Below are 26,729 nucleotides of genomic sequence, written 5' to 3' on the forward strand. Positions count from 1 at the left end.
GGACCATTGGGGAAACCAAGGCATAAAAGACTTGTTTGGGGTTTATGTTAGGTTTTGTTTTTGAGTTGTAGGTATACCCATGATTTTGCTGGTGCCCAGACCCCAGCAACCTCAAACAGCTTGGCCTTCACTGCCCCCGTAGCTGTTCCCTTTCAAACACAGGTTCTGGGTACTTTGTTCCTGTAGTGAACCCTGGTGTTACCACACTCCTCTCCATCTAGGCCCAGAGCTCTAAGCCCAGTGGAGCAAATCCCTCATTATTGCTGGCTGAGGCCCTGCTCTCATCTGTACCCACATTTTTGGACTCTGTAGTGGGGACATTTCCAACCACTCCCCCCCAACACCATCTCTGCTTCCTGGGCCCTCTCATCATCAGCAGCGGCAGCTTTCCATCTGCTCCCCTCTTTTCTCCTCCCTCTCTTTCCCCTCCCCCCCTGCTTGCTGCTGCCCTGGGAGGAGCTATTTTTAGGGGCTGCTTCCTGGGATGTTTTACTTGGGGCTGGTTACCATGAAGGAAATGTCACCAAAACAGTGGGCAAAGGCTGCAGGCACCAGGAGCCATGCTGGGGGAAACAGAGAACTCAGCACTGACCCTGTTCTGGCCCTTGAAAGTGGCCAGTGTCCATAGGCAGAGCCTTGCCTTCTTGGGGCTTGCTAGTGACCCCATGGGGATTTTCTTCGTCAGAGTTGGTTTGGCACTTGAACTGTGGGGCACGTCTTGGCGCCTCTTGCCTTTCCCTTCTTAGAGCTTCCCTTGTCTTGAGATCCAAGGCCATGGTGGGGCTCAGGTCTTTGCATTGCCTGGTTGAAACTCTTGAAGTTAGGGCTGAAGGCAGGAGGTGCAGAGCCTTGGCGTTCACATGGGCACATTTCATTCCCTGTCCTGGATTCGTAGCACCTGTCTATTCCCCAGTGTTTGGGAGTAAAGGAATTAAGAAACCATGATCTCTGCTCATATATGACTGGTAGGTTTTGCTTTTAATTGAAGACTCTTTGCACCTTTTGAGTGAGAATCAAAGAGGAAGGGATGTGGTGTTGCAGTGTCAGGGGGAGGTCAGTGGGATTGTGGCTTGGGATTCCCACTGGTCAGTGCCCAAGGCCCAGAGCTGTTTATAAACAGCTGGAGAAGGTGGATTATGACACCAAATCCCTGTGCTGCCCTGTTTCTGCTCCTCAAAGTGATGCCCAACACAGCCAGATGGGGCTTCTGTTATTTGACTAAGAGGTGGTGGGACACACGGGAGGGCATCAAGATAAGGCCACCTCCCGCCATCCAGTGTCTGAAATTGACAGGGCTGCTGAAAGTTTCTTACAATCTGTGTTGGAGTCATAGGCACTCATCTGTGAAATACCCTTTGTAAAGTGAAGGGTGTTTTGAGATTGGAACTCAGGGAGAGTCCTCGTAGCCAGAGTATGACCATATGTCCTTTTCTACTTACAGAGGGTTGTACGTTTAGGTGGCAGCAGAATTCTTAGTTGAAGCCAGTACTTGAATTTGTGCTCTTAGAGAAATATCACTGAATCAGTGGGCCGGTCCCTGGCAGGGCCATGGAGAATTGGTAGCCAGCCCTCCCTGCCCCCCATCCTGGAGAGGGGGGAAGGGAAGCACATTTGGAGTAGGTGTCTCTCTTGGTGCCCAAGTGGTGAAACAGTTTTAAGGCTCTGTGCTCCCCTTTGCTACATGCTGTCACCTCACTAACTTCTTCCTCTTTTTTGCCTCCTTTGTTGCATCAGGTCACTCCTTATTGTCCTTCCTATGAAATTACAGCATCTTAGACCAAGTCTTGAAGCACTTGGACAGAAGGTGGGAGAGGCAGGGTTTCCAGGGATCCTGGTTTTCTCCTGCTGTGGGTGGGCTATTGGGAAGGGCCCAAGCAGGGCTTGGAGGACCAGAATAGGTGCCTGATAAGCTGCTTCTGCTTTCTGCTCCTGTTACCACCTCTGATCTTGTGGGGGGAACCTTGCAGAGAGCTGTGGTTGGAGCTGGGCTGAAGGCCGGCAAGGGTGGGTCTCCATGGCAGTAGCATACAGGCAGGCAGGAAGTGGCCCTGTGCAAAGCGGGAAGTGGCTGTTGTCAAACAGGAAGAGGGGGCTGGGCTGTGGGAGGGGATAGGGTAGAGCCTGGTAGAAAGGTGGGTGGGAGGAGGGTCAGCCTGGGAAGATCCTAGCTGCTCCCTAATGGTCACTGGAAGGTGGAATGTCTCAAGGGAGGAGGCTGCCTTTGTGGCAAGAACATCGGTTGATGTATCATCACCTTGGGATACTCAGCCAGGGCCTATTCCCATCACTGTGGACCAAATCCCTGTGCTGCCCTGTTTCTGTTAGTGTCTGTTAGTGGTCTCTCCCCTTTTGGGAATGCTCTGTTTAGCCAGTATGCCCTTGGACTTGGGGAGGATGCTTTCTACAAGTCATTACTTGTTCCTGTGGGGAGGAGCATTCTGCTTTTTCTCAGCCATGGACCACCCCTGGAAGTGACTATAGGACAGGAAATATGAGGGAAAGAGAGAAGCTGGGGTGATAGCCAGGCTGTGTATGGTATAAGGACACTGGGAGAATGTGGTAGTCAGAAACCATGTGGCTCTAAGCAGAGTGCTTCAAGATGCAGGGCACCACTGCCAGTGAGGCTGAGAAAATAGAGGGATCCACTGGCCAGGTGCTTCATGGGGTGGTCCTCTCTCTGAGGAGTTCCTGTTGCTCACCTTCACCTTTAGGCTATAGATATGGGCAGGCTCCATGCCCAGATGATGATGGAAGGTCTCACAGGAAGCCCCCCAAATAGGTCAGAGGACTCAAGTGGCATATTTTAGACCCTGCATTTGCCCAGGCAGAGGGGAAGGTGGGTATTTCTCTCTTCTCTGGCAGTAGCAGAGGTGACCACATGCAAATGACCATATGCTTGGCTGAGGAGATCTTGTCCTCTTTATAACTAGGCCCTGGGAGAGAGGCTCTTACTATGTACCAGACACTATGTTAAGTACTCTATCCATATTGCCTCATTTAAACCTCAGATATTACTGTCTCCATTTTAAAAGTAGGACCTCCTTCCCAAGATACATGCCTGGCCAGTATGCCCTTGAACTTGGGAAGGATGACCATATGTCCTATGACATCTCCTAATCAAGAGTCACCTCCTGGCTGAGGCTTCCTGACCACCCTATTTAAACTTTCTCCCTTCCTTGTTTTGCTTTTCTGTGTGGCACTTGCTGTTACCTCTAGCAAGCTTTTGAGTTTCTTATTGTCTGTCCCTCTCCTTCCCCAGCTCCACTAAAATGTAAACTCTATGAGAGCAGGGATTTTTGTTTAGTTTGCTCCCAACTCTCTCCCTGCATCTAGAACAGTGATTGTCACATGGTAGGCCTCAATAAATAAATTTTGAAGGAATGAGTGAGGCTCAGATGCATTTAATGACTTGCTGAATGTGGCAGTGCTGGACTCAATCCAGGGCTGTCTGACTCCAAAGCCAATGTGTTAATTGCTGTACTCCATGGCTTAGAATCAGTGTAAGGACCAAGGCACAGCCCTGGGGTTAAGAGAAGACCTTGAAGTAAGGATTTGAATTAAGAGGCTGATAGTGACCCTCTGCACCCTGGGAAACTCCTTCGAGGAGTTGAGAGCCTGAGCCCAAGTTTGTGTCTGCTATCTCTAATCTGAGTCACTGCACTAGTAAAGCCAAAGCACCCTTCCTTATTTTTAGTGCTATTACTGTTGTAGTACTAAACCATTAGCTAGTAAGAGACTTAAGGGAAGAGATAAACGTTAATCTTCTGGGCCTTTTCCTCAGCTGCCACCTCTACATTGCAAGATGCTGGTCTCTCATTCCTGTCTGGGCAGCCAAGCCCAAGATTTGTGCATCAGAGGTGGTAAGGTGAATGGTTAGAGACAGGGCCAGTGCATCTGTAGGTTAGGGACTGCCTAGTTTGGTACCTCTGTCTCAAGTCTGGGACTGGGAGAAAGGTGAGGTTGCTCCAACATCTGGCCAGATTGGGAAAAAGCAAGCTTCCCCAAGCCATCAAGCAAAGCTATCGTTGCTTCCTTGAGTGCCCTTGCTTATAGGACTCCCTAGTCATATCCCTTTACCTGGGACCAAGGGATACCAAGCAATGGGTATTGGGCGTTACCTGGGGTTCTCCTAGATACATCCTGGTCAGTGGACATGTGGAACCTGAGGATAGGAAGGAAGGCATGACCCAGATCTTTGGGCAGCTGGGATGGATTAGCTGGCAGCAGGAACTAATCTCTGCCTGTTCCCACCTCCTTTCACGAAGCAGAGCTATCACTAGAGGGAAAGTGGAGGACAAAGCTGGAGGTGGTTGGTGAAACAACAAATATGAACTCCTTCTAGACTATAATCCTTACATTATCTTAAACCAACAGGCCAGGGTTCTATCCCTTTTCTTCTGTGGAACCTTAGATAAGTTATTAACTTTTCTGGGCCTCAGTTTCATCACAGCAATCTATGATGAGAGGCAGTTATAGCACCTACCTGCTGGGGTGGTTGTGAGGGTCATAGGAGGCTTTACAGAGGCGTTCTGCTGTTTAGGGGAAACTTATTAATGGCTTATGTCTGGAATTTTCCATGTGATATTTTTGGGTGTAGAGAAACCCCTACCAAGAAATATAGGAATTGCTTGGCTTGGGGAATCAGGTTGCATTGGACTCAGTCCCCCAGAACCTAAAGTCTTTACTTGATATTCTCACTTTTTCTTATTCTGTCATTCCAGACTAGGTCCATATTACCTGCATCCATTTCCTGTCTGTGTTACCTTGAGTAGGTTATTTTATCTTGTTAAGCCTCAGTTTCCTCATTTGTAGTGTAATAGAGCTAATCAGATGGCCCACTTCACAGTTTCTGTGAGGATGAAATGTGATAATCCTGGCCTTTGCCTAACATGTGATAAATGCTTAGTGAGTGATAGTTATTACTGATACTGTTGTTATTAATAAGTCCTTATTGAGTCCCTGTTTATGGAAAGAACTCTAGGAAGTACTATTTAGAAAGATCCCCACTCCTTTGAAGAACTTGTGACCAAAACCGTTGTGGGCTGGGGATGTGGCTCAAGCAGCAATGCTCTTGCCTGGCATGCGCGGGGCGCTGGGTTCGATCATCAGCACCACATAAAAATTAAAAAAAAAATGTTGTATCCACTGAAAACTGAAAAATAAATATTAAAAAATTCTCTCTCTCTCTTCTCTCTCTCTCTCTCTCTCTCTCTCCTCTCCTCTCCTCTCCTCTCTCTTTCTCTCAAAAAAAAAGAAAAGAAAAAGATAACCGTTGTACTATGTGATGTGAGAATCATGAGAAGCACAGTGGGAAGCTGAGGGGTAGCCAGAGGTGGGAGAAGTCACAGTCTACTAAGAGGAGCAGGGAAGACTAAAAAAGGTGGCCTGGCAGATTCCAGTAGTCAGAGAGAAATAAAGTAGGGAGGCTCCTAGGCCTCCTAGCTCAGAGCAGCATTTTCTCTACTTCCTGGAGCTCTGCCTTCCTGTGGAAGGAATTGACCCATGCAACTCACTTGGATCTGAGGACTTGCGGATTCTGGTCATTTCCTAACAATAGAGTAATCCCAAAGGCTGAGTGTGAAGAAGCCAGAGCTCACATCAGTAGGTGACCAGGAGGATCCTGGGGAGAAGCAGAACTTGTGCTTTGGTTTCTCCTTCTATAAAATGGACATCATAGACTGGGGTTGTAGCTCAGTGGTAGAGCACTTGCCTAGCAAGGGTGAGGCACTGGGTTTGATCTTCAGCACCACATAAAAATAAATAAATAAAATAAAGGTATTGTGTCCTACAACTAAGAAATAATTTTTTAAATGGGCATCATAATATGAGGATATGAGGATAAATTGCAAGATGTGTCTGATATAGAAGTGAGCTGACTAAATATTTGTTGTTATTATTTTAAGTCACATTATCTTAATCATCAACATCTTCATTGTCAGGATCATTGTGTTTTGGCATTACCATGAGGACTACATAAGAAAATATATGCAGAATTCCTGGCATAGTGTCTGGTCGTGTATTAGGTTCAGTATGACTTTAGCTATTACACTAGTCTCCCCTCATCCTTGGTTTGGCTTTCTACAGTTTCAGTTACTTGTGGTCAACCATGATCCAAAAATATTACATGGAAAATTCTAGAAAAATTAACAACTAATAAATTTTAAATTGCATGCTGTCTGAGTAGTATGATGAAATCTCTTGCCATCCTGCTCCATCCCACCTGGGATGTGAATCACTTCTTTGTCCAGCTTCTCCATGCTGTATAAAACTCCCTACCTGTTAGTCATTTAGCGGCCTTCTTGGTTATCAGACTGACTGACTTGTCACAATATCACAGTACTTTTATGTAGGATTTAATATCCTCCACAGTTTCATGCATATACTGGGGGTGTTGGAAGGTATCCTCCTCAGATAAGGGGACACTACTTATTTCTTCTTATTTTTTGAGGGTGGGGGTGGTAGTAGAGATTGAACCCAGGAGCACTTTACCACTGAGCTACATCCCCAGCCCTTTTTATTGTTTAAAAAGAATGATACAGGGCAGGGGTTGTGGCTCAGTGGTAGAGCACTCGCCTAGCATGCATGAAGCACTGGGTTTGGTCCTTGGCACCACATAAAAATAAAAAATAAAGATACTGTGCCCACCTAAAACTAGAAACTAAAAAAATAATATAAAATAAAAAATAAAAAGAGTGATATAGGGTCTTGTTAAATTGCCCAGGCTGGACTTGATCTTGTGATCCTCCTGCCTCAGCCTCCCAGGTTGCTAGGATTGCAGGTGTGTGCCACCACACCCAGCTGTGTAAATACTTCTTCTTCTTCTTCTTTTTTTTTTTTTTTTGGTACTCGAGATTGAACCCAAGGGTGCTTAATCACTTAGCCATCCCCAATCTCACTGAGTTGCTTAGGGCATTGCTAATTTGTTGGGACTGGTCTCAAACTCACAATTCTCCTACCTCAGCCTCCCAAGTCACTGGGATTACAGGCATGCACCACTAAACCTGGCCTGTGTGCGGCCCGTGTTCGATCCTCAGCACCACATACAAAGATGTGTGTCCGCCGAAAACTAAAAAATAAATATTAAAATTCTCCCCCCCCCTTAAAAAAATATTGAAAAAAAAAAAAAGAGCACCAGAGTTTTAACTGAAGATCTGGATTCAGATTCTAGCTCTGCTACTCACTAGCTTGAGGTCTTTAATATGTCAAATCATTTCCTCATCTGGAAATAACTGTCTCTGGAATTGCTGTGACTTGTTGCATTAATTCAGCAAATTGCCAGAAGTGCATAGTTGGTATCTAAGAATTGAAGGAGTATGAATAGCCAGGTGACCACAAGTATAATGGTTGGTTGAATACTTTTGTTTTTTTCTCTTCTGCTTTTAGATCACCAAAAACTAGAACGTGAGGCTCGGATATGCCGACTTTTGAAACATCCAAATATTGGTGAGTGCCCTGTACAGAGTGTTCTGTGGGTATTTTATGGACAGTAGAGAGAACCGAGATTGGTTGTTTTTGTGTATGGAGTCACCTCTGTCTGAGGGTCTTTATTACCTGTTTTTTTTTTTTTTTAAACCCAAGCAGGATAGCAGCTGTGTCTTAGAATTCTCAGGTTTTCTTGTTTAGAGACCTGAGTATCTCCATTGCAGCAGAGCCATCTCAGGGCTGGGATATGAGGCATTATAATAGGTTTCAGACTCCCTTTCTCCTTCCGTCTTTGGGCTGAGGTCCAGAGCCCTCAGTATGTGAGGTTCCGGGCTACTAGCTGCCAGCATCCTTCACCAGGGGCCTTACATAGCCCTCATGAAAAACTCAGGATTTTGTTTCTAGACTTGAAAGAGTTTTGTTCCTGTTGCAATGTCCTGCTCACTCTGAGGGTTTCCATGGCACTTCCATTTGTGTTTCCCGGAGCCAGGAAAGCAAGTTGCCCACCCGCCTAGCTTCTCTGGAGAAGGGATGGCAGGGGCCACTTGGATGGGGAAGGAGAAAAAATTGAGAAGATTTCTCTCTGTTCCCATCCTGACTTGGGGGACAAGAGCACATTGTTGGTTGTTCTAAAGCCTGAGGAGGTTTGCCTGCCACAACCCACTCCAGCTCAGTTTTACATTGTTCAGCTGAAATAATCTTTGCCAAAAGCGTTGGCCCTGATTTGGTACTGTTTGCAGAAGGAAAGGACAGACATTGGGCTGGCTGCAGGGTTTGAGCAGAAACCCTGGTGCTGACTTGAGGCAGAGCAGGGAGCATCTCCTAGGTTTTTCCCTGAAAGGACTGAGTCATCACAAAAGACAACACGTGTTCTGTGCTCCTCAGGCATGGCCTAAATATCAGGGATCCCACAGTGCCCTGAGGCCTCCTGCTCCACTCTGTTAGCAGCCAGGCCTGTGAGGCCACTTGCAGAAGCTTGATGCTGCCTCCAGAGCTACTGGCCCGTGGCTCCCCAGGTCTCAGAAATCCATATGAGCTCATAAGTGGAGGAACTGAGGTCCTACTCCAGCCCACAGGGAGAGGAGCAGCTCTGAGGTAACCAGAACTCCAACCATGCAGGGCTTTATAGATCGTAATCGGTGGCTTAGATTACACCCAGTGCAGATTGGCATAGCTAAGCCTCCGCTCCACCTGGTGCAGTATGTTCCATGGAGCCAAAACCTTTCAGCCAGTAAGTCCTGGCCTTAGCCCTCCTGGGTGGTCTTTGAGGTTAGACCTTCACCTGAAAACTGCATGGTGGGGACCAGTGTGTTGTCTTGGGTAAGAGATGGCCAACAGAGAAACACCTAGAGCAGCAGTCACAAATTGAGGCATGTTTAATTTGGCTGGCTCAGCAGTCTAAAAATATTTTTATTATTTGCCAATATTTAAAAACAAGATTCCACAATTTGGGGAAAAAAAAAAAAAAAACATTTCCCAGCTTTTTGAATCAGAAGACCTGGCTTTAAAGCCATCCACCAGCTCAGAAGCATTATTGGTGTACCAGCCTGGGTCTCAAGGTCTGAGGACAATAAATTTCCTTTCCTTTGTGCTTTGTATGACCAGCTTGTACAACAGTGAAGTGTTGTCTTCATGTAGAGAGGAGAACAAAGGGAGAGGGGTCAGTGATAGAGGATGCAGATTCATATCTGTATCATCTATGTTAAAGGTGACTTTGATCATAGAGGGTCATAATAAATAAACAGGAAGGACAAAAATGGGATACTAGCAGGAAAAAGTCTTAATCTCCTTTTTCTATATTTCTAGAATTAAATATATCCCTTTGACCTCTTAAAATTACTCAGTTTGGCAGCCCTTTCCTTTTCTACCTACCCCTAGCTCAGAGTAAAGACACCTATCCCAGGTGTGGTAGGAAGGCAGCAAGACTCAGGAAAAGCAGGCGTTGCAGTCACTTTGTCAGGATCAAATTGCCTAGAACTATGCTTCCATTTCCTATCTGCTTACAGGTCCTGGGGGATATTGGTTTGAGGACCAATTCCAGGGTTAAGGGCAAGCCAGAGGGAAGGGTGAGTCAGGGCTATGTCCTGGAAGCGTTGGCTGGCTGGGCCCTCTGGCTTCTGATGGGAACCAGGACTCCTGGAGATGTGACTGAGCTGCAGGTCCAGGAGACGGAGGTTGCCATGGATCCGGACCTGGCTTGTGGCTATAGAGGAGGCAGTTGTGTGCCCCTAATTCACTATTCCTCTCATCTCTCCACTGTTCCTTCAGAGCTGTGGCCCTTTTGGCCGTGGCCTTTTTAAACTCCATCCCAAAGAGAGACAATTAGATCAGCCCAAGGGTGGTACACAGTTGAGGAAGCTGAGAGCAAAGAGCAGATCATCAACTTCCGACTGTTTTCAGGGTTGTAGGCAGTTGAATTCAGAAGGGATATTTGGTACAAGGGGCTAGGTATCTCCAGTTTTTTCCCCTGATATTCTTAGCAAAGTTAAAAGCCAGTGAAAGAGTGAACCCCAAAGTAAACTGTGGACTTTGGTTAATAGTGTGTCAGTAGGGTTCATCGATTGTAGCACATGTACCACTCTGGTGTGGGATGCTGATAGTGGGGGTGGCTGTGCATATGTAGTGGTGGGGGTATATGGGAACGCTCTGTACCTTCTGCTCAATTTTGCTGTGAACTCAAAATTGCTCCCCCAAAATAAAGCATGTTAATTAGAAACAAGCAAATAAAATGTCTATTGGATGTAATGCACACTGTTGAACTCGAAACAGCCCTGGGAGAGTGGCCAGCGGTGGGGAGTTGAGTGGAGGAGCCATGTAGTGCCGATAGTCTGAAGTCTGAATGGAGTGCGTTCTACCTGTGATCTGCGTGCTCTCTGCTCTAAATTCCTCTAATGAATAGACTCTGTCTTCCTTCGTGCTGAGCTGCCCCAGCAGTTTCGATCACAGTCTAGAGTTGTGGTTTAAAGCAACACTTCTCAAACTTTTATGTGCTTATGAATCAGCTAGGGATCATGTCAAAATTCAGATCCTGATTCAGTAGGTCTGGGGCAGGCAGGGCTGGGGGTGGGGGTTGAGACTCCTCATGGCTCACTGTCTCCAGGTGATGCTAATGCTGTGGCCCATGGTCCATACTTGAAGAAGCCAAGGTTTGTGGCTTGGAGTCATGTTCACTGGGTTTGAGTGTGGGTTTTTCTAATTAGAAGCAAGTTATTTAACCAATATGTATCTGCCTTTGTTTTGTTGTCTGGGCCCCTTCATAGAGTAGCAAGAGGGTTTAGTAAGTAAAGGAGGCCAGGAAACAGAGGTGATAAAATGAAAATGGAGATTTCAGCTTCCAGGACCCCAGCTCCAAGCAAAGCCACCATTTACCTTGGGCCTGGGGTGTTTTAAGCTCACAGTTAGCGTAGTAAAAATAGTTGCAAAGAAAAGGGAAACATTGGATGTGAATGACCTTCTCAGGAGGGGGAGAAGTCCTGCCATACCCGGCCCCTGGGGGTCACACTCAGTCCCCCACAAGCTCCTGTGGCAACAGGGCCTCTATCCCACCAAGATATTGCGTCAGATGTTTTTATTTTATTTTATCTTATTTTTAAAATTTTGAGACAGGGTCTTGCTAAATTGCTGAGGCTGGCTTTGAATTTGCGATCCTCCTACCTCAGCCTCCCAAATCGCTGGGATTACAGGCGTGCGCCACCGCACCCAGCTGCTGCAGACATTTTTAACAGTGACACTTTTTCAGTGTTTTTTTAGAAAAGGATTTGTTAAATGTAGTATATTGTTGGGTGGTTTTTTTGAGAATTGGAAATAGCCACAGCATTTGGGTTGTAGAATATGATATTTCATATATTCTCAGTCCTAGAAGATATGAAATATCAAAGATATGTAGGTGTTTTGACCTGCCCTTCCATCCACTGATTTTTAAAGAATAGTAATTAGGGTTTTGTGTGTGTATGTGGTGCTGGGATTGAACCTACCTTTACACATGCCAAGCAAGCACTTTATCATGAGCTATATCCCCAGCCCAGTAATTAGGTTTTATCATTGAAATGCAGTAATGTTTTGAGTCCTTTTCCTAGATCTTCCTGTTTATAGACGTGGTCTGGCCCTCTCTGACCTTCATGCCGTGTCATTACTATATAATGGGCTGGGTGTCAGGTTATTTTATTCACCCCAGCCATAGCACCCTTTACTCGTACCTCACAGATCTCTAGTTGTGTCTAGTTATGTATTTGTTTAGTTGCTGGTTAAAGTCTGTATTTTCCCTTTGCCTGGAAGCTCTGCGATGGCAAGGCTGGGCTCCCTCTTCACAGCCATATGTATAATCATACCTGCTTTGAAATAGCCATCTAATGGGCATTATTGAGCCAATTAGAGTGGCCAGCACTTGTGGGGACAGATTTGAACTCCTTTACCTAAGAGGATGGATGGACAAAGTGATTCTCTAGTTGTTGCAGTATCAAGGATGTTGATGTCAGTTTGTCTTCAAGTCCTGTTTCTGCCACTTAGTGTGACTTTGGGCAGGTTTCTTTTGAACCTTCAGTTTCCTCTCCTATCTGATGAGGGCACCATAAGTAGCTACACTACAGAATTAATGCCTGGGTCCAGTAAAATAGTGCATGTAAAACACATGGTACGATGCTTGGCACATAGGAACAGCTCAGCTAAGTGTTAGTCATTATAATTTTGATGATTATCTTCAATAATCTGGTAGTTATGCTTAGAATGGCTCAGTCAAGTTTCTCCTCTTGTCCTCCATTCCTCATTAATTTTCTTTTCAAATTAAAAATGAAAATGATAGCAGTCTTATTCAGACCCCCCCCCCTTATCTTTGTGTGTGGTTGCCTACTCTGGGCATGCATCAAAGCCATCCAGGTCTAGGTGGCCTGGAAGGATTAGTCTTCCTTTGCTGCTCTTCTACTAATCCCCTCCCACCTGGGCTCCATGTGTGGCCTTCCTGGAGAAGGGCATATGCCAGTGACTCCATGTCTGGGCAAAGGCCTGGGTGCCTGCACCTCCGGCACTGTTCTCAAGGTCTGCAGTGCTGGGCAGGGAGCGGGCCTGGGGCAGGATCCAGGTGAGGCAGAGCTCAAGGCCAGGCCCAGCCAGACTTAGCAGGGCCGGGTGCTGGGGGCTGTCCTGGGAGCAGTTGTTAGCATCCTACCTGCTGTCCCGTCAGCTCACCATCCTGCTGCTGTTAGTCAGCTTCCTAATGAAGCTGGTCTTTGGCTTCTGGGACAGCTGATTTCCAGGGGATTATTTGTATTACACACTTTAATGCTTTTTAATAGCAAATTTTTAATTAAATGGAAAGTCCTTTTGGAAGCGAGGGAGCAGCCACAGCAGGACTCAGCATGAGGCACCAACTGAGACTAGAGAAGCAAAAAAAGGAGGGAGGAGGCTTTGGAGAGTTTGATTAAGCATGCTCAGTTAGGTGGGTAAGATGGATGCAGGGGTCTTGCTGTAGCTCCCTCCTTGTGTCCTAAAAGCCCTCTTCTGTCATCGGCAGATGTAGGGAAGTATGCAGGGTTGAATAACCAGATCAGATCAAATAGTGTAGGCCATGCAATGTGTAGATGGTTGTTCGGCCTTGGATCAGGCCCAGGCAGGCCTCTGTGTCTGCATTTGTCAAGTAAGAAAAACAAGGGGACTGTAGTGATGGTTCAGTGCCTCAGGGCGGCTGGGTGCTGTATTTTGCATTCTGGCTGAGCCTTCTTTGGCGTTTAGGGGACTTAGCGAAGTGCCTCAGCCCTTAGAAGATGCTCTGGCACTGGAAATGGAAGCAGTCTGGGCCTTCCAAGGAAGAGATAGCGTGATTTCTTTACATCTGAACACTTCACTAGTTGGTTTGGTGTCAGGCCATTCCTGAAGAGCTTCTTTAACTGCTGAGGACTGGAGCAAGGGTCAAACAGAGAGAGCCCTTTGGAACAGAGGTTTCTCATCAAGAGAGTTCAGGTGAGGGAAGGGACAGGAACATCAGGACAGGCAGCCAAAGCAAGTCGTGTTTACATTAGAACGATGCTCAGGGGTTGGCATTTAACCCAGAGGTGGCTTTGTGGGCAGAAGCTTGATGAAGAGACCTCAGAAGACATTAGATTGGTCTTTTGCCCAAGAGATTTGAAAGCAAGGATTGGGAAGAGATTATGCTTGCCAGCCTTTTCTTACAGTTGGTAACTTGCCCTAGTCTTCTCCATGTCTGCCCTCCTGGACCCATTTATGATGCTGTCGTAGGTATGTTTGTGAGCAGTCTCACAACCTGGTATGTGGGATGCCCTGTTTCTTTAGTAAGCAGTAGTGTGAACCAGCCTTTGGAGTCAGAGAAGCCTGGGTTCACATCTTGACCCACCACTTAGTAATTCTTTGGCCTTTAGCAAGAGGCTTTATGTCTCCTAGCCTCCACTGCCCTGTTCTATAACATGGGAATAACATTCATCTCAGGGCAGTGTAATCAACTCCTTGAAGGCAGGCACTGTGTCTCTCCCTCATAAATGCCACCAGCTAGCCCAGGGGCTGGCATACAGTAGTGCTCACTAAATGCTCATAGAATCAGTAATGTGTGCTAAGAACTTCACTACAGGAGGCCTGGCACATAAGTATGTTAAACACTGGATAAACAGGTCGTCATAGTCATAGCCTGAATGTGGCTTAGCCTCCTGGGCCTGCCATTCGTTATCCTGCTTCACATGCCTTCCTGCTGGGCTCTGCCTTTCCATCTTCTTCCATTACCCTTCACTCTGCTGTTCTCATTTGCCCCTCTGAAAGTTCTCCTGGTCTTTCCCATTTTCCATGCCCCTGCTGTCAGTGTTGCTAGGGGTTTCTCAGTCTGTTACACCACCATGCACTATGTTTAGGGACCACCTTCTCTGGGACTAGCCCCTCTGGGAAGGTTTCTGCTTTTCTCGGTCTTGATTTACATCTTGGCCTCGAAGCTTCTATTTCTTGCCCCAGTTGGAGGCGGCAACCAGAGCACTGGTCTCTTGCTCTGTGGCTACATAACCTTGGCTTTGTGGGTGTTGAGCATGTTGCCACTTCTCGCTGCAGTGCCTTCAGGAGGGAGCCTGGTGAGGCTGACAGAATGGTACTGGGTGGGGTTGCTGAAGAGGAGGAGAATAGGATTTCCGAGTTTTCTCTCTGTTAATCTCTGTCCCCATCTCCTCTCTTGCAGTGCGCCTCCATGACAGTATTTCTGAAGAAGGGTTTCACTACCTCGTGTTTGACCTGTAAGTGCTCCTTTTGAGGGTGTGGGGCCTTTCCCTCCAGCTGGCTCAAGATGAAGGCTGGGGAAAAGGCTTAACTGGGTCTTCAGCCTCTGCCAACGGTCCCTCTCCTTTGCCTGAGAGAAAGGACTTGATTGTGTACTTTCTCCGGGCATGGAGCCGGGTTGGTACCCAAAGCCCCCTGGGGGTCTCATTGCTCGTGATCTTCCCAGATCTCTGTAGAGCGCCAGCCTCAATGTTGCTCTCACACTTCTGTTTCACAGTGTATCTTGTGCAGATGCTTGTTTCTTGTTTCTTGGTCCTTAGTATAGAAATAAAGTACTGCTCTTTGCATGAACTTAAAATTCTGGGAATTTGAGGGTAGCTTTTATTAGTCATGAACTGGGCTCCTCTTGGTCTCTCTTCCACTTTGGTTGTGTTTTAATATCTTAAAAGTGGCTCTTTACCTTCTGGAAACTCCTTTCCAGTGCTATAGAGTTAGGTTTCTGTGTCCTTGGTCTCATTCTCAACTTCAGTGGTAGGTCTGTCCTTCCTTGGATGGCATATGTTCATATTGGTCTCAAACAAAGGCATGTCTTTGGGGAGTAGGTTGAATATTTTCTCTTAGATCCCTGTATCTTCATTAGCTGCCTTTAATGTTAGCTGATCTGCAGGTTATGGAAACAGAAATATCCTGAAGAAGGGGGAGCCCAGGATACCCTAAGGAGGAGCCCCATGTCATTGAAGGATTGAGTATGTTCTGGGCTCTCAAAGTGTATGTGGAGTTAAGGTTTCTGTAAGAGCTGTTTTACTGTGTAACGCTGTTACCTCTTAGACACCGGGGTTGGCCAAGGGACTCCACCTCCTCTGACCTCTTCTTCTTCTGTTGGCTGCAGGGTTACTGGCGGGGAGCTGTTTGAAGACATTGTGGCTAGAGAATACTACAGTGAAGCAGATGCCAGGTGAGATGAAGGCCCAATTGTTCCAGTGCAGCTCTGGAGTTTAGGATTGAAATAAGTCTTGTCCACCTTAGGGGGCTGGCATTGTGCCTAATTGAAAAGCCTTTGGGGAAGATCAGAGGAACTCTTATCTGGACAGTGATTCTACAGAGCTGGACGAGGGCTGCATTCTGGGGGCAATATCAGAAGTTCAGAATTCAGCACCCCAGATCAATTTTGGCAAAGCCTCTTGAGTCTCCTTTACCCCATCACCCCAGAAATACCTTTTCTTTGTATTACCCCACACTGGTAAGTACACATGAGGGCCCTCTCAATCCCTCTTCTTTCTTTTGACAAATCCTACTATGTACAAGCCACTAAGTGGAAATCCTGGGGTGATTAGAAACATAAAAGATATGGTTTTTCCCAAAGGTGTGTGAACTATGGGAGCCATCTCAGGAGCTTTTAGCCCTTGTCACTTTGTCCCTTAACTGCCAAGACCAGGTTCAACATGGGATTCTTTTAGCTGGAGTGCTGTTCCACAGTCCCATGCCTCAGCCTCCAGCCTTCCACAGAAGCCCTGATGGCTCCTACATGTGACACAGCAGAATTCCACCCCCACACAGCTCTCAGGCACTTGTTTGGCCTGCCTTTCCCGCCTCGGCTCTTCCCCCAGCCCCGCTTCTCTCTGAGGGTGATGTCCTTACAACCTGGTTTTGATCATCCTGCCTGCAGCTTATCTAGCTTATGTGGCAGCTCGGGCTGCTTCTGGAAAGTGGGGGAGTGCAGCTTCCTCACAGATTTCTCAACCTCCAGCGGCCAATGTTTGCTGATCAACTTCAGATGCTTCAACCTCAGGAAAAATTCTCAAGTGGGGAGATGAATTCCAGTGCCAGCAGGGGAGGACCAGGCTGTGGGCGGGAGGAGGCGTGATAGCTCAGGGAACTGCAAGGAGGGGGGGCTGCACCAGTGGGCTTGGCCTGGCTCTGCTGGGACACTTCGCACTTTTGCCATTTTTGGCCAGAAGGCTCTCCCTGCTAGCCCGACTCTGTTCTAATAATACATTTCTGTGGAGACTTGCCTCTATAGTTCAGTCTTAAAGTTTCTTTAGCCCACTCTTGGGCTGTGCTAGGGCAGCCCCAGCCTTAGCTTCTAGGGGCCTGGTAAGACCCCTTGGCTCTTGCAGGACCCCCAGCACCTCAGATTTTAGAGAAAGGAATCAGAAGTTCAGCTACCTAGCTTAGCACACCTGGACATTCTGCAGACCTGCCCAGTACACCTGGTGGTGCATGATGACTGGGCATCTGTTCTCTAAGCTGGGTTTTTCCTCAGCACCACTGACCTTTTAGGCTGGGTAATTTTTTGTTGTGAGAGCCTCTCCTGTGCATGGTAAACACTTAGAAGCATCCCATGCTAGTAGATGTCAATAACAGCCTTCCCCCTCCCTAGGTTGTGACAACCAGAAATGTCTCCAGATAAACTCATCCCCATTTAAAAACCACTGCTAGCTGGGTGTGATAATACACACCCTGCAATCCCAGCAGCTCTGGAGGCTGAAGCAGGAGAAACGTGAGTTCAAAGCCAGCCTCAGCAACTTAGCAAGGCCTTAGGCAACTTAAAGAGACCCTGTCTCAAAATAAAAACTAAAAAATGCTGGGGATGTGTCTCAGTGGGTAAGCACCCCTGGATTCAATTCTTGGTACAAAAAAAAAAATAAAAGAAAACCATTGCTGTAGTCTGCTCATGTTTCCTGCCAGAAGTTTGACCACAAGGCTGGCAGGAGGGTTGTAAAGTGGACAGCCTGCTTTAAGAATCAGCAGCTTAAGCTGGTTATGGTGTTGTATACCTGTAATCCCAACTACTCAGGAGGCCAAAGCCGGAGGGTCACAAGTTCAGAGCCAGCCTGGGCAACTTGGACCCTTCTCAAAATAAATTTTAAAAGATCTGGGGATATATCTCAATGGTCAAGCACTTCTAGCAAGCACAGGCCCTGAGTTCAATCCGCAGAACCACACGCATGCAGACACAAAAATCAGCAGCTGCATGTAATTCTGGATCTTAGTTTGTCTTTTCTATGCACATTCCTCAGAAATACTCCTTGGTGCCCCGTTTAAAAATCTGCTCAAATATATTGTTTCTCAAAGAAATCTGTGTTTGTTTTAGCTCCTCTACCAGATGATCAGCTTCAGGGAAGCTACGGGTCTTGTTCATTGTTATGTCCTGTGTAGTACAAAGCAGAAGGCCTTGGAAGCACTTAGTGAATGTTTAAATAAATGAAGGAGTACAGTCATCCCAAAACAACTTAGGGAACTCAGTTGCACTCTTCCTGCTTAAGTTGCCAGCACAAGTTTCTTCTCTAAGAATAAAGTTACTATATAGGGAAATAGAAAAAAGGTAGGGGTTGGATGGTCTCACCTTTCTCAGGAGCCTGGGATGTCTCCTGATCTCTTAAAAACATGTTGGTTATGTTAGGCCTTTATAGACAGAAGAATCCATGGTGAATCTCTATTCTAGTCTCTCTCCTCCCATTTAGTGAGTGACCCTGGGCAAACCACTTAATCTACCTGAATTTCAGTTTCCTTTTCTGTAAAATAAGTGTTGTTGAGGATGTGGAGGAAAGGGAACCCTGTTGGTATTGCAAATTAGTACAGGCTTTTTTTGGAAAACAGTATAGATGTTCCTCAGAAAACTAAAAATAGAATTACCATATGATCCAGCAATCCCACTACTGGGTAAATACCCAAAGGAATTGAAATTAGTATCTTGGAGAGATGTCTGCCCTCCCATGTTCACAGCAGCATTATTCACAATAACTAAGATGTGGAGACAACCTAAGTGTGTGCCAACAAGTGAATGGATACTAAAAGTGTGTGTGTGTGTGTGTTTGTGTGTGTGTGTGTGAGAGAGAGAGAGAGAATAGCAGAATACTATTCAGTCTTAAAAAAATATATATGAAATTTTGTCATTTACAACAACATGGAGGGCATGAAATAAGCCAGGCACAGAAAGACAAATACTACATGACATTATTTATATGTGGAATCTAAAAAAGAATGATCTCAGAAGTAAAAGTAGAGTGGTGATTACCAAGAATTGGAGTGGAGGTGGTTGGGTAAAGGAAAGATATTGGTCAGCAGATACAGAGCTTTAGATAGGAGTAGGTTCTGATCTGTTGCACATCGTGGTGACTGTAGTTGCTAATAATATATGTTTCAAAGTAGCTAAGAGAGGATTTTATATGTTCTCTCCACTAAGCAATGATAAATATTTGAGGTAATGGAAATGTTAATTAGCATAATATACTCATCCCACGTTGTAAACATGTATAAAAGCAACACATGTCCCCCACAAATAGATGCATATTATTTGTCAATTAAAGATAAAACAAAACATTAAAGAAATGAAATGAAAACAAAATGGGTTGAACTAACTCATCATTCAGTGATTCTCTATGAACCTGTGACCTGTTGTTACATGCTTTTAGTCCATGGCATGTGGTCTTGGATGAGATGGTTTAACCCTGTAGTGACATTTTTTTCTCCTGCTTTTTCAGCCACTGTATACATCAGATTCTGGAGAGTGTTAACCACATCCACCAGCATGACATTGTCCATCGGGACCTGAAGGTATTACCAGGCTCCCCTCCTTTGCCTCTTGCTTGTGACATGTTGGCGCCACCTGGTGCTAGATAGTGGTACTGTGTGGACCCAAAGAAGGCTCCCTTTGGGCTGGGCGGGGGCGGGGGGGGGGGATGCCTCACAAGGTTTTCGCTGTTCCTTCTGTAGCCTGAGAACTTGCTGCTGGCAAGTAAATGCAAGGGTGCTGCCGTCAAGCTGGCTGATTTTGGCCTCGCCATCGAAGTGCAAGGAGAGCAGCAGGCTTGGTTTGGTAAGGGTGACACTGTCTTCTCAGTTATGCAGTCCCCACCCTTCCTCCTCTTTCTGATTTGCCTTCCTCTTTCAGAACTAGAAACCAGACCTTTAATGGTCCTGGCCTCCTTGGAGAGTGGAGAAGGGTGGGAGGGTGCAGAAATCCCTCCTGGCCCTTCATGACTCAGTAAGTCTAGCTGTTGTCAGCACTGCGTTCTTGCTGCCTCTGGGGAGGCATTGGAGTTCCTGGTAGGCACATGGACTTGCCCTCTGATTTAGATTCCAAGCACTATGAGAAGCCCAGCCTCTCATCTCTCGCAGCCTGTGTGCTGAAAGCTTATGTAGCAAAAGCAGCAGGATGAAAAGGGCTTTGGAAGAAATTGCTGATACGGATTTATTGAGAGAGAAAATGGGTTCAGTGTACCTCTGCTCTCTCTTCTGCTGCAGGTTTTGCTGGCACCCCAGGTTACTTGTCCCCTGAGGTCTTGAGGAAAGATCCCTATGGAAAACCTGTGGATATCTGGGCCTGCGGTAAGCCCATTCCACGCCCTCAGCTTTTCCGTGTTAAGGGCCCTCGGCTTCCAGTGATGGCGAGAAAGAAGCATCGCTATTCCTTGCGGGTCCCACAAGTGCCTGGTGTATGTGAAATCATGGTGTTTGCTCTCATCCCCTTGGGAGGGCTGTTCCCATCACACCCTCCTCCCCAAGTAACTTCCTGTATTATGTTGCATCCTTCTTAGAGAGGGAATTGTCCCCGCCTTAGAGGATAGGTTGTGCTTAAAGAAATCTCTGACGTGAGAGACACAGCGTTATCGGCTGGCATCCACCTCTAACTCTGGTCTGGCCCTTGTCATTCTGTGTGGCTCTGAGCCCTGCATGGCCTTTCATAGTTCCTCAGGGTAAAGGTGACTGAACCCAGTGACCTGTGTGTTCTATCTCATAGGGGTCATCCTGTATATCCTCCTGGTGGGCTACCCTCCCTTCTGGGATGAGGATCAGCACAAGCTGTATCAGCAGATCAAGGCTGGAGCGTACGATGTAAGGACTGTTTTTCTAAGAATCAAACAAGAACATCAAGCAGGGCACATGTCCTGCCCCTTGGGCTCTGTCCAAGGGAGGGGGCTTGTTTAGTGTGTCACATGACATAGGGGATGTCATGGGACTTTGAAGATCCAGGGATGGGCAAACAGGACTCAGTTCTTGCCACCCTACGTCCAGGGAGCAACTTTTTTTTTTTTTTTAACATCCTTTTTGGTAGCTATAAAATTAAGGAACCCACTGAAGCCCTTTGATCTTTTTTTTTTTTTTTTGCAAAGAACAGAGAAGCTGCATCACACAGGGACGAGAATTCTAGAGGCTCTTTCCACTGCATTGGTACCTTAGGCACATCATTGAGCCTCTTCCCCCAAGTAGAGAGATGGAGTTGAACCAGAGAATGTTTGTTGGAGTCTGCTTCCTACTGTGATCTGATATTCTGGCATTCTAACCATCATTGTTCTATTTTCCTTTCCTAGTCTTTTAAGTTGACACAGGTTCTAGGATATTTCCAGGGCTTCTCCAACTCTCTCTGAGGCAACTTTGGGTACCATAGAATATCCCAATTATAGGAGTTGGGATGAAGATATAGCCTTCGTTTTAGGGTGTGAGGCTTACAAATTTCATATCCCACCTCCCCCTGTTCCTGCTCCTTAGTTCCCATCACCAGAATGGGACACAGTGACTCCTGAAGCCAAGAACTTGATCAACCAGATGCTGACCATAAACCCAGCAAAACGCATCACGGCTGACCAGGCTCTGAAGCACCCGTGGGTCTGTGTAAGTGTTTTCAGCTGTGGACTTGGAGATCAGTGGTGACCGCTTATGTTTATGTTCCTTTTTATCAGCAGAGAATCATTCTGGTTCCTGAGTGAGGACCCAGTAGGCGGGGCAGGAGACTGAGTGGGGCCCAAGGTTAATAAATATCACCGGGGGATCTCTAGGAGGCAGAAGGGGCTAACAGGCCTTTATTCGTCTCTCCCTTGGTTGTGAGGCTGTATTAATGGCTCTCTTTTTTTATTTTTATTTTTTTGGCAGTGCTGGGGATTGAACCCAGGGCCTTAGTCCATACAAGGCAAGCACTCTACCAACTGAGCTATATCCCAACCCAATTCTAGTCTTAAATGAGGGCTTAGGTTGACTCTTGCAGACTCTAGGTAGTTGATGATAGAAAGCAGCTGGCAGAAAGTGAATCCCCAAGTCCAGGGCATACTCAGGTCTCACCACTCATACAACTCTTAACAACTGTGACCAAGACCCAATGAATAAACCAAAGAGGTCTCTGAGCTATTAAAAAGAGCATCATGAAGTTCAGTCCTGAAGCTCCTGAGCTGGGAGGCTCCCCTAGGCTGTTGATGTGGGTTGACATACTTTGTTTTCTGGCATAGTTGGTATCTTGACAGCCATTATGCATTTGTTTATTTGTCCCTTCGTTCATGTGTTTACTGAATGCCTCTTTGGTGCAGATGCTAGAGGATACGAAGGTGAATGAGGCATTTTTCCTGCTCCAAAGATCTGGAGAGACAGGCAGTCAAACAGGCAACCATACTACAGTGTGAAGTATGCAAAAGAATCTAAAGGAGTGCAGGAGTTCTTGCTGTCCCTGGTGGGCAGTGGGGTCATCAAAGGCTGCATGGAGGAGGTGACCTCTGTTCTGGCTCTTGGCAGATAACTAAGAGTTCCCCAAGATATTACCCTGTAGACAGAGGTTAGCAGGAGCCAGAGTAAGAGGCCATGGGAAATCAAGTTCAAGGAATGTTAAGTAGTTTGGTTGTGAATGAGGCCATGACTATAGGAATCCAAGACAAAGAGGCCCTAAAGATTCCCTGACATCCCAGTTTCGGCCTAAGGAGTTAGGGTTTTATTCCGAATGCATAGGGATCCATTTAAGGGTTTTAAAGAGAGTGTGAAATTTACATTTAAGAAAGATCATTTTGGAAGCTCTGTAGAAAATGGAATTAATGAAGAAAGAGGCTGGAGTCGGGAGCTTAGGAAGCTGTCATAACTATCTAAGCAACAGATGAGGTCTCCTCTGAGGATAGAGATGGGGGAGTGGGTAGTGTGAGGAGTGGAAAAATTCAGGAGATATTTGGGACACAGAATCTAAAAGATTTAGTGCCCAATTGAATTGGGGAATGAAGGAGAGAGGGATCTGTGGGAACTGCCATGTTTTGCCATTGAGCAGAGAATTGTATCATTCATCCATACGGAAGAAACTCAGAGGAAAAGCCAGTTTGTGAGAAAAGATGATGATTTAGTTTTGTACACATTAAGTGTGGTGTCAAGAGACTTTAGCTGAGATACCCTGTGGACAGTTAAAAAATATACCTGCATGGTCTGGGGATGCAGTTCAGTGGTAGAGCACTCACCTAGCATGTGTAAGGCCCTAGGTTTGATCCCTAGCACTAAAAAAAAGAAAGAAAGAAAAGAGTCTTAGTCTTTTGTATATAGGTGATGTTGAGGCTGTAGAAGATGGGATTGTTTCTATGCTGATCAAATTCTTGAGTTTGTATTCTTCAGTAAAAGAAGAGATGGACACTAAACATCAGCATTTAAGAACAAGGAGAATTAGAGGAGTCAGCAAAAGGGACTGAGAATGAGAATTTCTGTAGTCAGAAAAGAATCAGAAGGGGCTGGGGATGTGGCTCAAGCGGTAGCACGCTCGCCTGGCATGCGTGCGGCCAGGGGTTCGATCCTCAGCACCACATACAAACAAAGATGTTGTGTCCGCCGAAAAATGAAAAATAAATATTAAAATTCTCTCTCTCTTCTCTCTCTCTTCTCTCTTTAAAAAAAAAAAAAAGAAAAGAAAAGAATCAGAAGCAGAAGATGTAGAAGCTAAAAAAAGAAGGAGTCTCAGTAAGGGAGCACTGGTAGTATTGCAAGAGAGTCCCTGACACAGATCAAAGAGAATGCATGGGCTCTGACCATGGAAAGGCTATTCTTTCATCATTTCACAAAGACAGTAGAGTGAGATGGAAACCTGTTTTGGGGCGTGAAGAGGAAGTAGGATTGAGGAGGTGCATAGGAAGTGAGGCATGAAGGGGGAAAGAAATGATACTCCTTAGAGGAGGAAGATATGTCAGAGAGGTTTGGGATTCTTTCTTTTTTTGTTTTTTTTTTTCATTTGTTTTTTGACTAAAGAGTATTTATTAATTATACGTTTTAGTAGGGTTCATTGTGATAATTAAATACGTGCATACAGCATATGCTCTTCAAATCCAGCTTCCCTTTAATTCCCCCCCGCATCTCCAGTTTCACTGTTCCACACTCAGACCCAAACCTTTTTTTTTTTTTTTCTTGTAACTTCAACATATGAGAGAGAGCATGTGGTCCCTGTCTGGGTCTGGATTATTTCACTTAATATAATGTCCTTCAGTTCCATCCATGTTTTAAGGACTTTGTTTAAGGAGAAGATTGAATATAATGTGTAGATTACCAAGAAGAATCTAGTCCAGAGGAATGAGTCGACAATATATCTAATTTAGGAAGCAAAGGTTTAAAGAGGGACTTCTGAGCTCTGCTCAAGAGGTCCACCCTGGTGTGAAGAATGATGTTCTGAGACTTAGGTTGGGTTGTGGGTGGGTAGAAATCAGCTGGTGGGTGGGGGCTGAAACAGAAGCAGTATGTGCATGGTGACCTCATTTCTCTTTGTGGAGAAGTTTATGCTGAGGAAGATGAGGTGGAATGAGAGACTTGGGGAGGTGGAGAGGTGGGGAGAGTTGTTTCAGGCGCAGGAAAGAGTTGGCCAGGGGTGAGGGCAAGGATTATGTGATTATGGGCACCAAGCTGCAGGTCCTAGCATTCATTTTTCTAATAGTTTGGCAAGACAGCAACAGCAAAAGTAATGCTGAGCAACTTAAAATGGAAATTCAAAAATTGGGGAAGTAGCCCGCTTGGTGGTGTGTGCCTATAATAGAAACTCAGGAGGCAAGAGGAGTGCAAAATCAAAGCCATCCATTAGCAACTTAGCAAGACCCCCACAAAACTACAACTATNGGAATATGATATGTCAAGAAATTTGTAATGTTTTGAACAACCCACAATAAAAAAAAATTAAAAAAAAAAAACTTAGCAAGACCCTAAACAACTTAGGGAGCTCCTGTCTCAAAAAGGGTTAGGGATGTGACTCAGGGGTTAAGTGCATCTGGGTTCAATCCCTGGTACCAAAAACAAAACAAAACAGGGAAATACTATGTCCTGAGGATCATTTTTGTGGGCTCTACGTTTCATAGTCCTATATATCTCTATAGCCCCTGAGGACATCACTATATTATGACATTTCAAAATAATTGGTTCTTCTATCAATGATCCCAAGGAAGCGGAGGCCATGTCTGGATTCTGTTTAAGGAGACAAGGAAGTAACTAATAAATATATCAAAGTTTTCATCCAAAATGATGAAAAGAATTGATCCTTCAAGGTATACATCCTTAGCTTCTGAGACCCCAGGTTCATTCAGGACCTTGTGGGGTATGTTGAGAGGGGCTCTTTGAAGGAATGAATGTTATAGAAAGCAGGGACCTCCCTGTGCTGTCACTGCTCAGAACCTGGACCACAGCAGGTGCTCAGTAAGCAGTTGCTGAAGGAATAACTGCCAGGCTCACCACACATAGGATAATCTTTCCCATTTGCAGCTTCCTTTGCCCAAGGAAGATTAGAATGTTCTCTCTGCACACTCATATAGCATCCGTTATCAGTGTGCTTTCATGTTTAGATTGTCCTTACATAACCTTGAGTTTGGGCTTATGCCTTTATTTTGTGTTTTCATGTCTGTGACTTCATTTGATCTTCAGAGCGAATGTGGGGTGGCTGAGTACACAGCTCTGTCCTGGCATAGCCATTGGTGCCAGGACTAAAGTGAAGGGCAGAGAAAGGGTCTGGAATGGGGGACTCATAGGCCTTTCTGTTTGGTTTCTAGCAACGATCCACGGTAGCCTCCATGATGCACCGCCAAGAGACTGTGGAGTGTTTGCGCAAATTCAATGCCCGGAGAAAACTGAAGGTAAGTCTTGGTTTCTGTGCCACTGGCCTCTTGAAATCAAGCCTGTTAACAATGCAGGTCTTGCCCCCTTAGACAAGGCAGCTCTGCTCCTAGTTGAAGCTAAGCTATGCAGGTTGTAGCTAAGCTATGTTGGGGATGCCAAAATCCTGTGACTCCAGGCTCTAGCCATGAGCTGCTTTGCCTGAGGCCAGGCTATCCTTTTATAGAGTCCGGTTGAACTCATAGGACTCTCCTCCTTTCCTAGGGTGCCATCCTCACGACCATGCTTGTCTCCAGGAACTTCTCAGGTATGTTTCCCAGCTGAACACTTTAATTCTGCCGAGGTGAGTGGGTCAGGCATAGAGCACAGCCAGCCTAGGCAGTGTGGCTGTCTCAGGTGATTCCTTGAGCAGGATTAACAGGGATCCTGTTCTGAGGGTTCTGCTGCTGAGTCCTCTTACTGAAATTCTTGGTGTGGGGGGAGGAACCTTCACTTGGGCTCAAATTTATGAATTTGTTCCTTAGAACCTCCCAAGGAGTAGCCTGTCCAGAATCCTATGTACTTTATCCCTATTCATTTTTATTGAATTCCCTGAAGATTCTCAGCCCTTTAGGGTTATAGCCAATCTAGGGTATTGAAGGATGCGCTGGAAGGGAAAAACAAAATCAAGTTGAAATATTATGAATGTTCTCAATTGCCACCAACTGATCACTAGGGTGATCTCTTTCTTCCTTGTGTCCAAGTAGAGATGACTAATAGAAATTATTCCAGATGTTTAGACCTTTTAAGGTGACTCAGGCTTAAAATATTTTCTCTGATACTAGCTGTAAAAATGAAGAACTAGAGACCAGCCAGTGGAAGGAAAGGAACTTAGATTTACATAAGGAATCAAGAGAGTTGGGATCAGTAATTTGTAAGTCGCACTTGACGTTATTTCTAAGATGCAAGACACTCCACTCCCCTTTGCCCCCTGCTTTCAACCCTACCCCCAGTATTGTTTGCCCTCAGTTGGGAGCACGGTGGGTTTTCTTTGAGAAAAAGATTAATATCAAGGCTTAAATGAAGACAAAGAAGTCTGTCCCCAGCTTGCTGTAGCTCTGGTCTTCCTTCCCTCTAACCCCAGCCTCGCTGTTTGGTTCAAGAGCCCTTCTCATCCTCCTAACAAGACTCCCTCCCTTGCTTTCCTCCTGCACCACCATGGAGAGAGGCTTGTGTGGGAGCACCAACCACAGTCAGGGTGGGCAGCCACTTTGGGCAGGGGTTGCTTCCTTGAGCTGGAGTCCTGATGG

At 45.9% G+C, this 26,729-nt stretch overlaps 1 protein-coding gene across 20 annotated transcripts in view; it reads left to right on the forward strand.

Annotated features, from left to right (window-relative positions):
* Window positions 1-26,729, forward strand: part of Camk2g (calcium/calmodulin dependent protein kinase II gamma) — a 58,670-nt gene that overhangs the window by 5,772 nt on the left and 26,169 nt on the right. For 18 of the 20 annotated variants that reach the window (XR_007347105.1, XM_048801847.1, XM_048801845.1 and 15 more), the window contains exons 3-12: window positions 7,384-7,443; window positions 14,585-14,639; window positions 15,512-15,577; window positions 19,107-19,179; window positions 19,339-19,441; window positions 19,870-19,953; window positions 20,366-20,460; window positions 21,115-21,237; window positions 25,377-25,460; window positions 25,705-25,747. Coding sequence is in view for 19 of the 20 variants with exons in the window: in XM_048801847.1 (XP_048657804.1) it covers window positions 7,384-7,443; window positions 14,585-14,639; window positions 15,512-15,577; window positions 19,107-19,179; window positions 19,339-19,441; window positions 19,870-19,953; window positions 20,366-20,460; window positions 21,115-21,237; window positions 25,377-25,460; window positions 25,705-25,747 (786 nt within the window). In the remaining variant the exon portion in view is untranslated. The remainder of the gene's footprint in view (window positions 1-7,383; window positions 7,444-14,584; window positions 14,640-15,511; window positions 15,578-19,106; window positions 19,180-19,338; window positions 19,442-19,869; window positions 19,954-20,365; window positions 20,461-21,114; window positions 21,238-25,376; window positions 25,461-25,704; window positions 25,748-26,729) is intronic. The other 2 variants (XM_048801861.1, XM_048801864.1) reach the window with 1 other exon arrangement.

Source organism: Marmota marmota, unplaced genomic scaffold (genome assembly GCF_001458135.2).
Source record: "Marmota marmota marmota unplaced genomic scaffold, marMar, whole genome shotgun sequence".
NCBI classification, from domain to species: domain Eukaryota; kingdom Metazoa; phylum Chordata; class Mammalia; order Rodentia; family Sciuridae; genus Marmota; species Marmota marmota.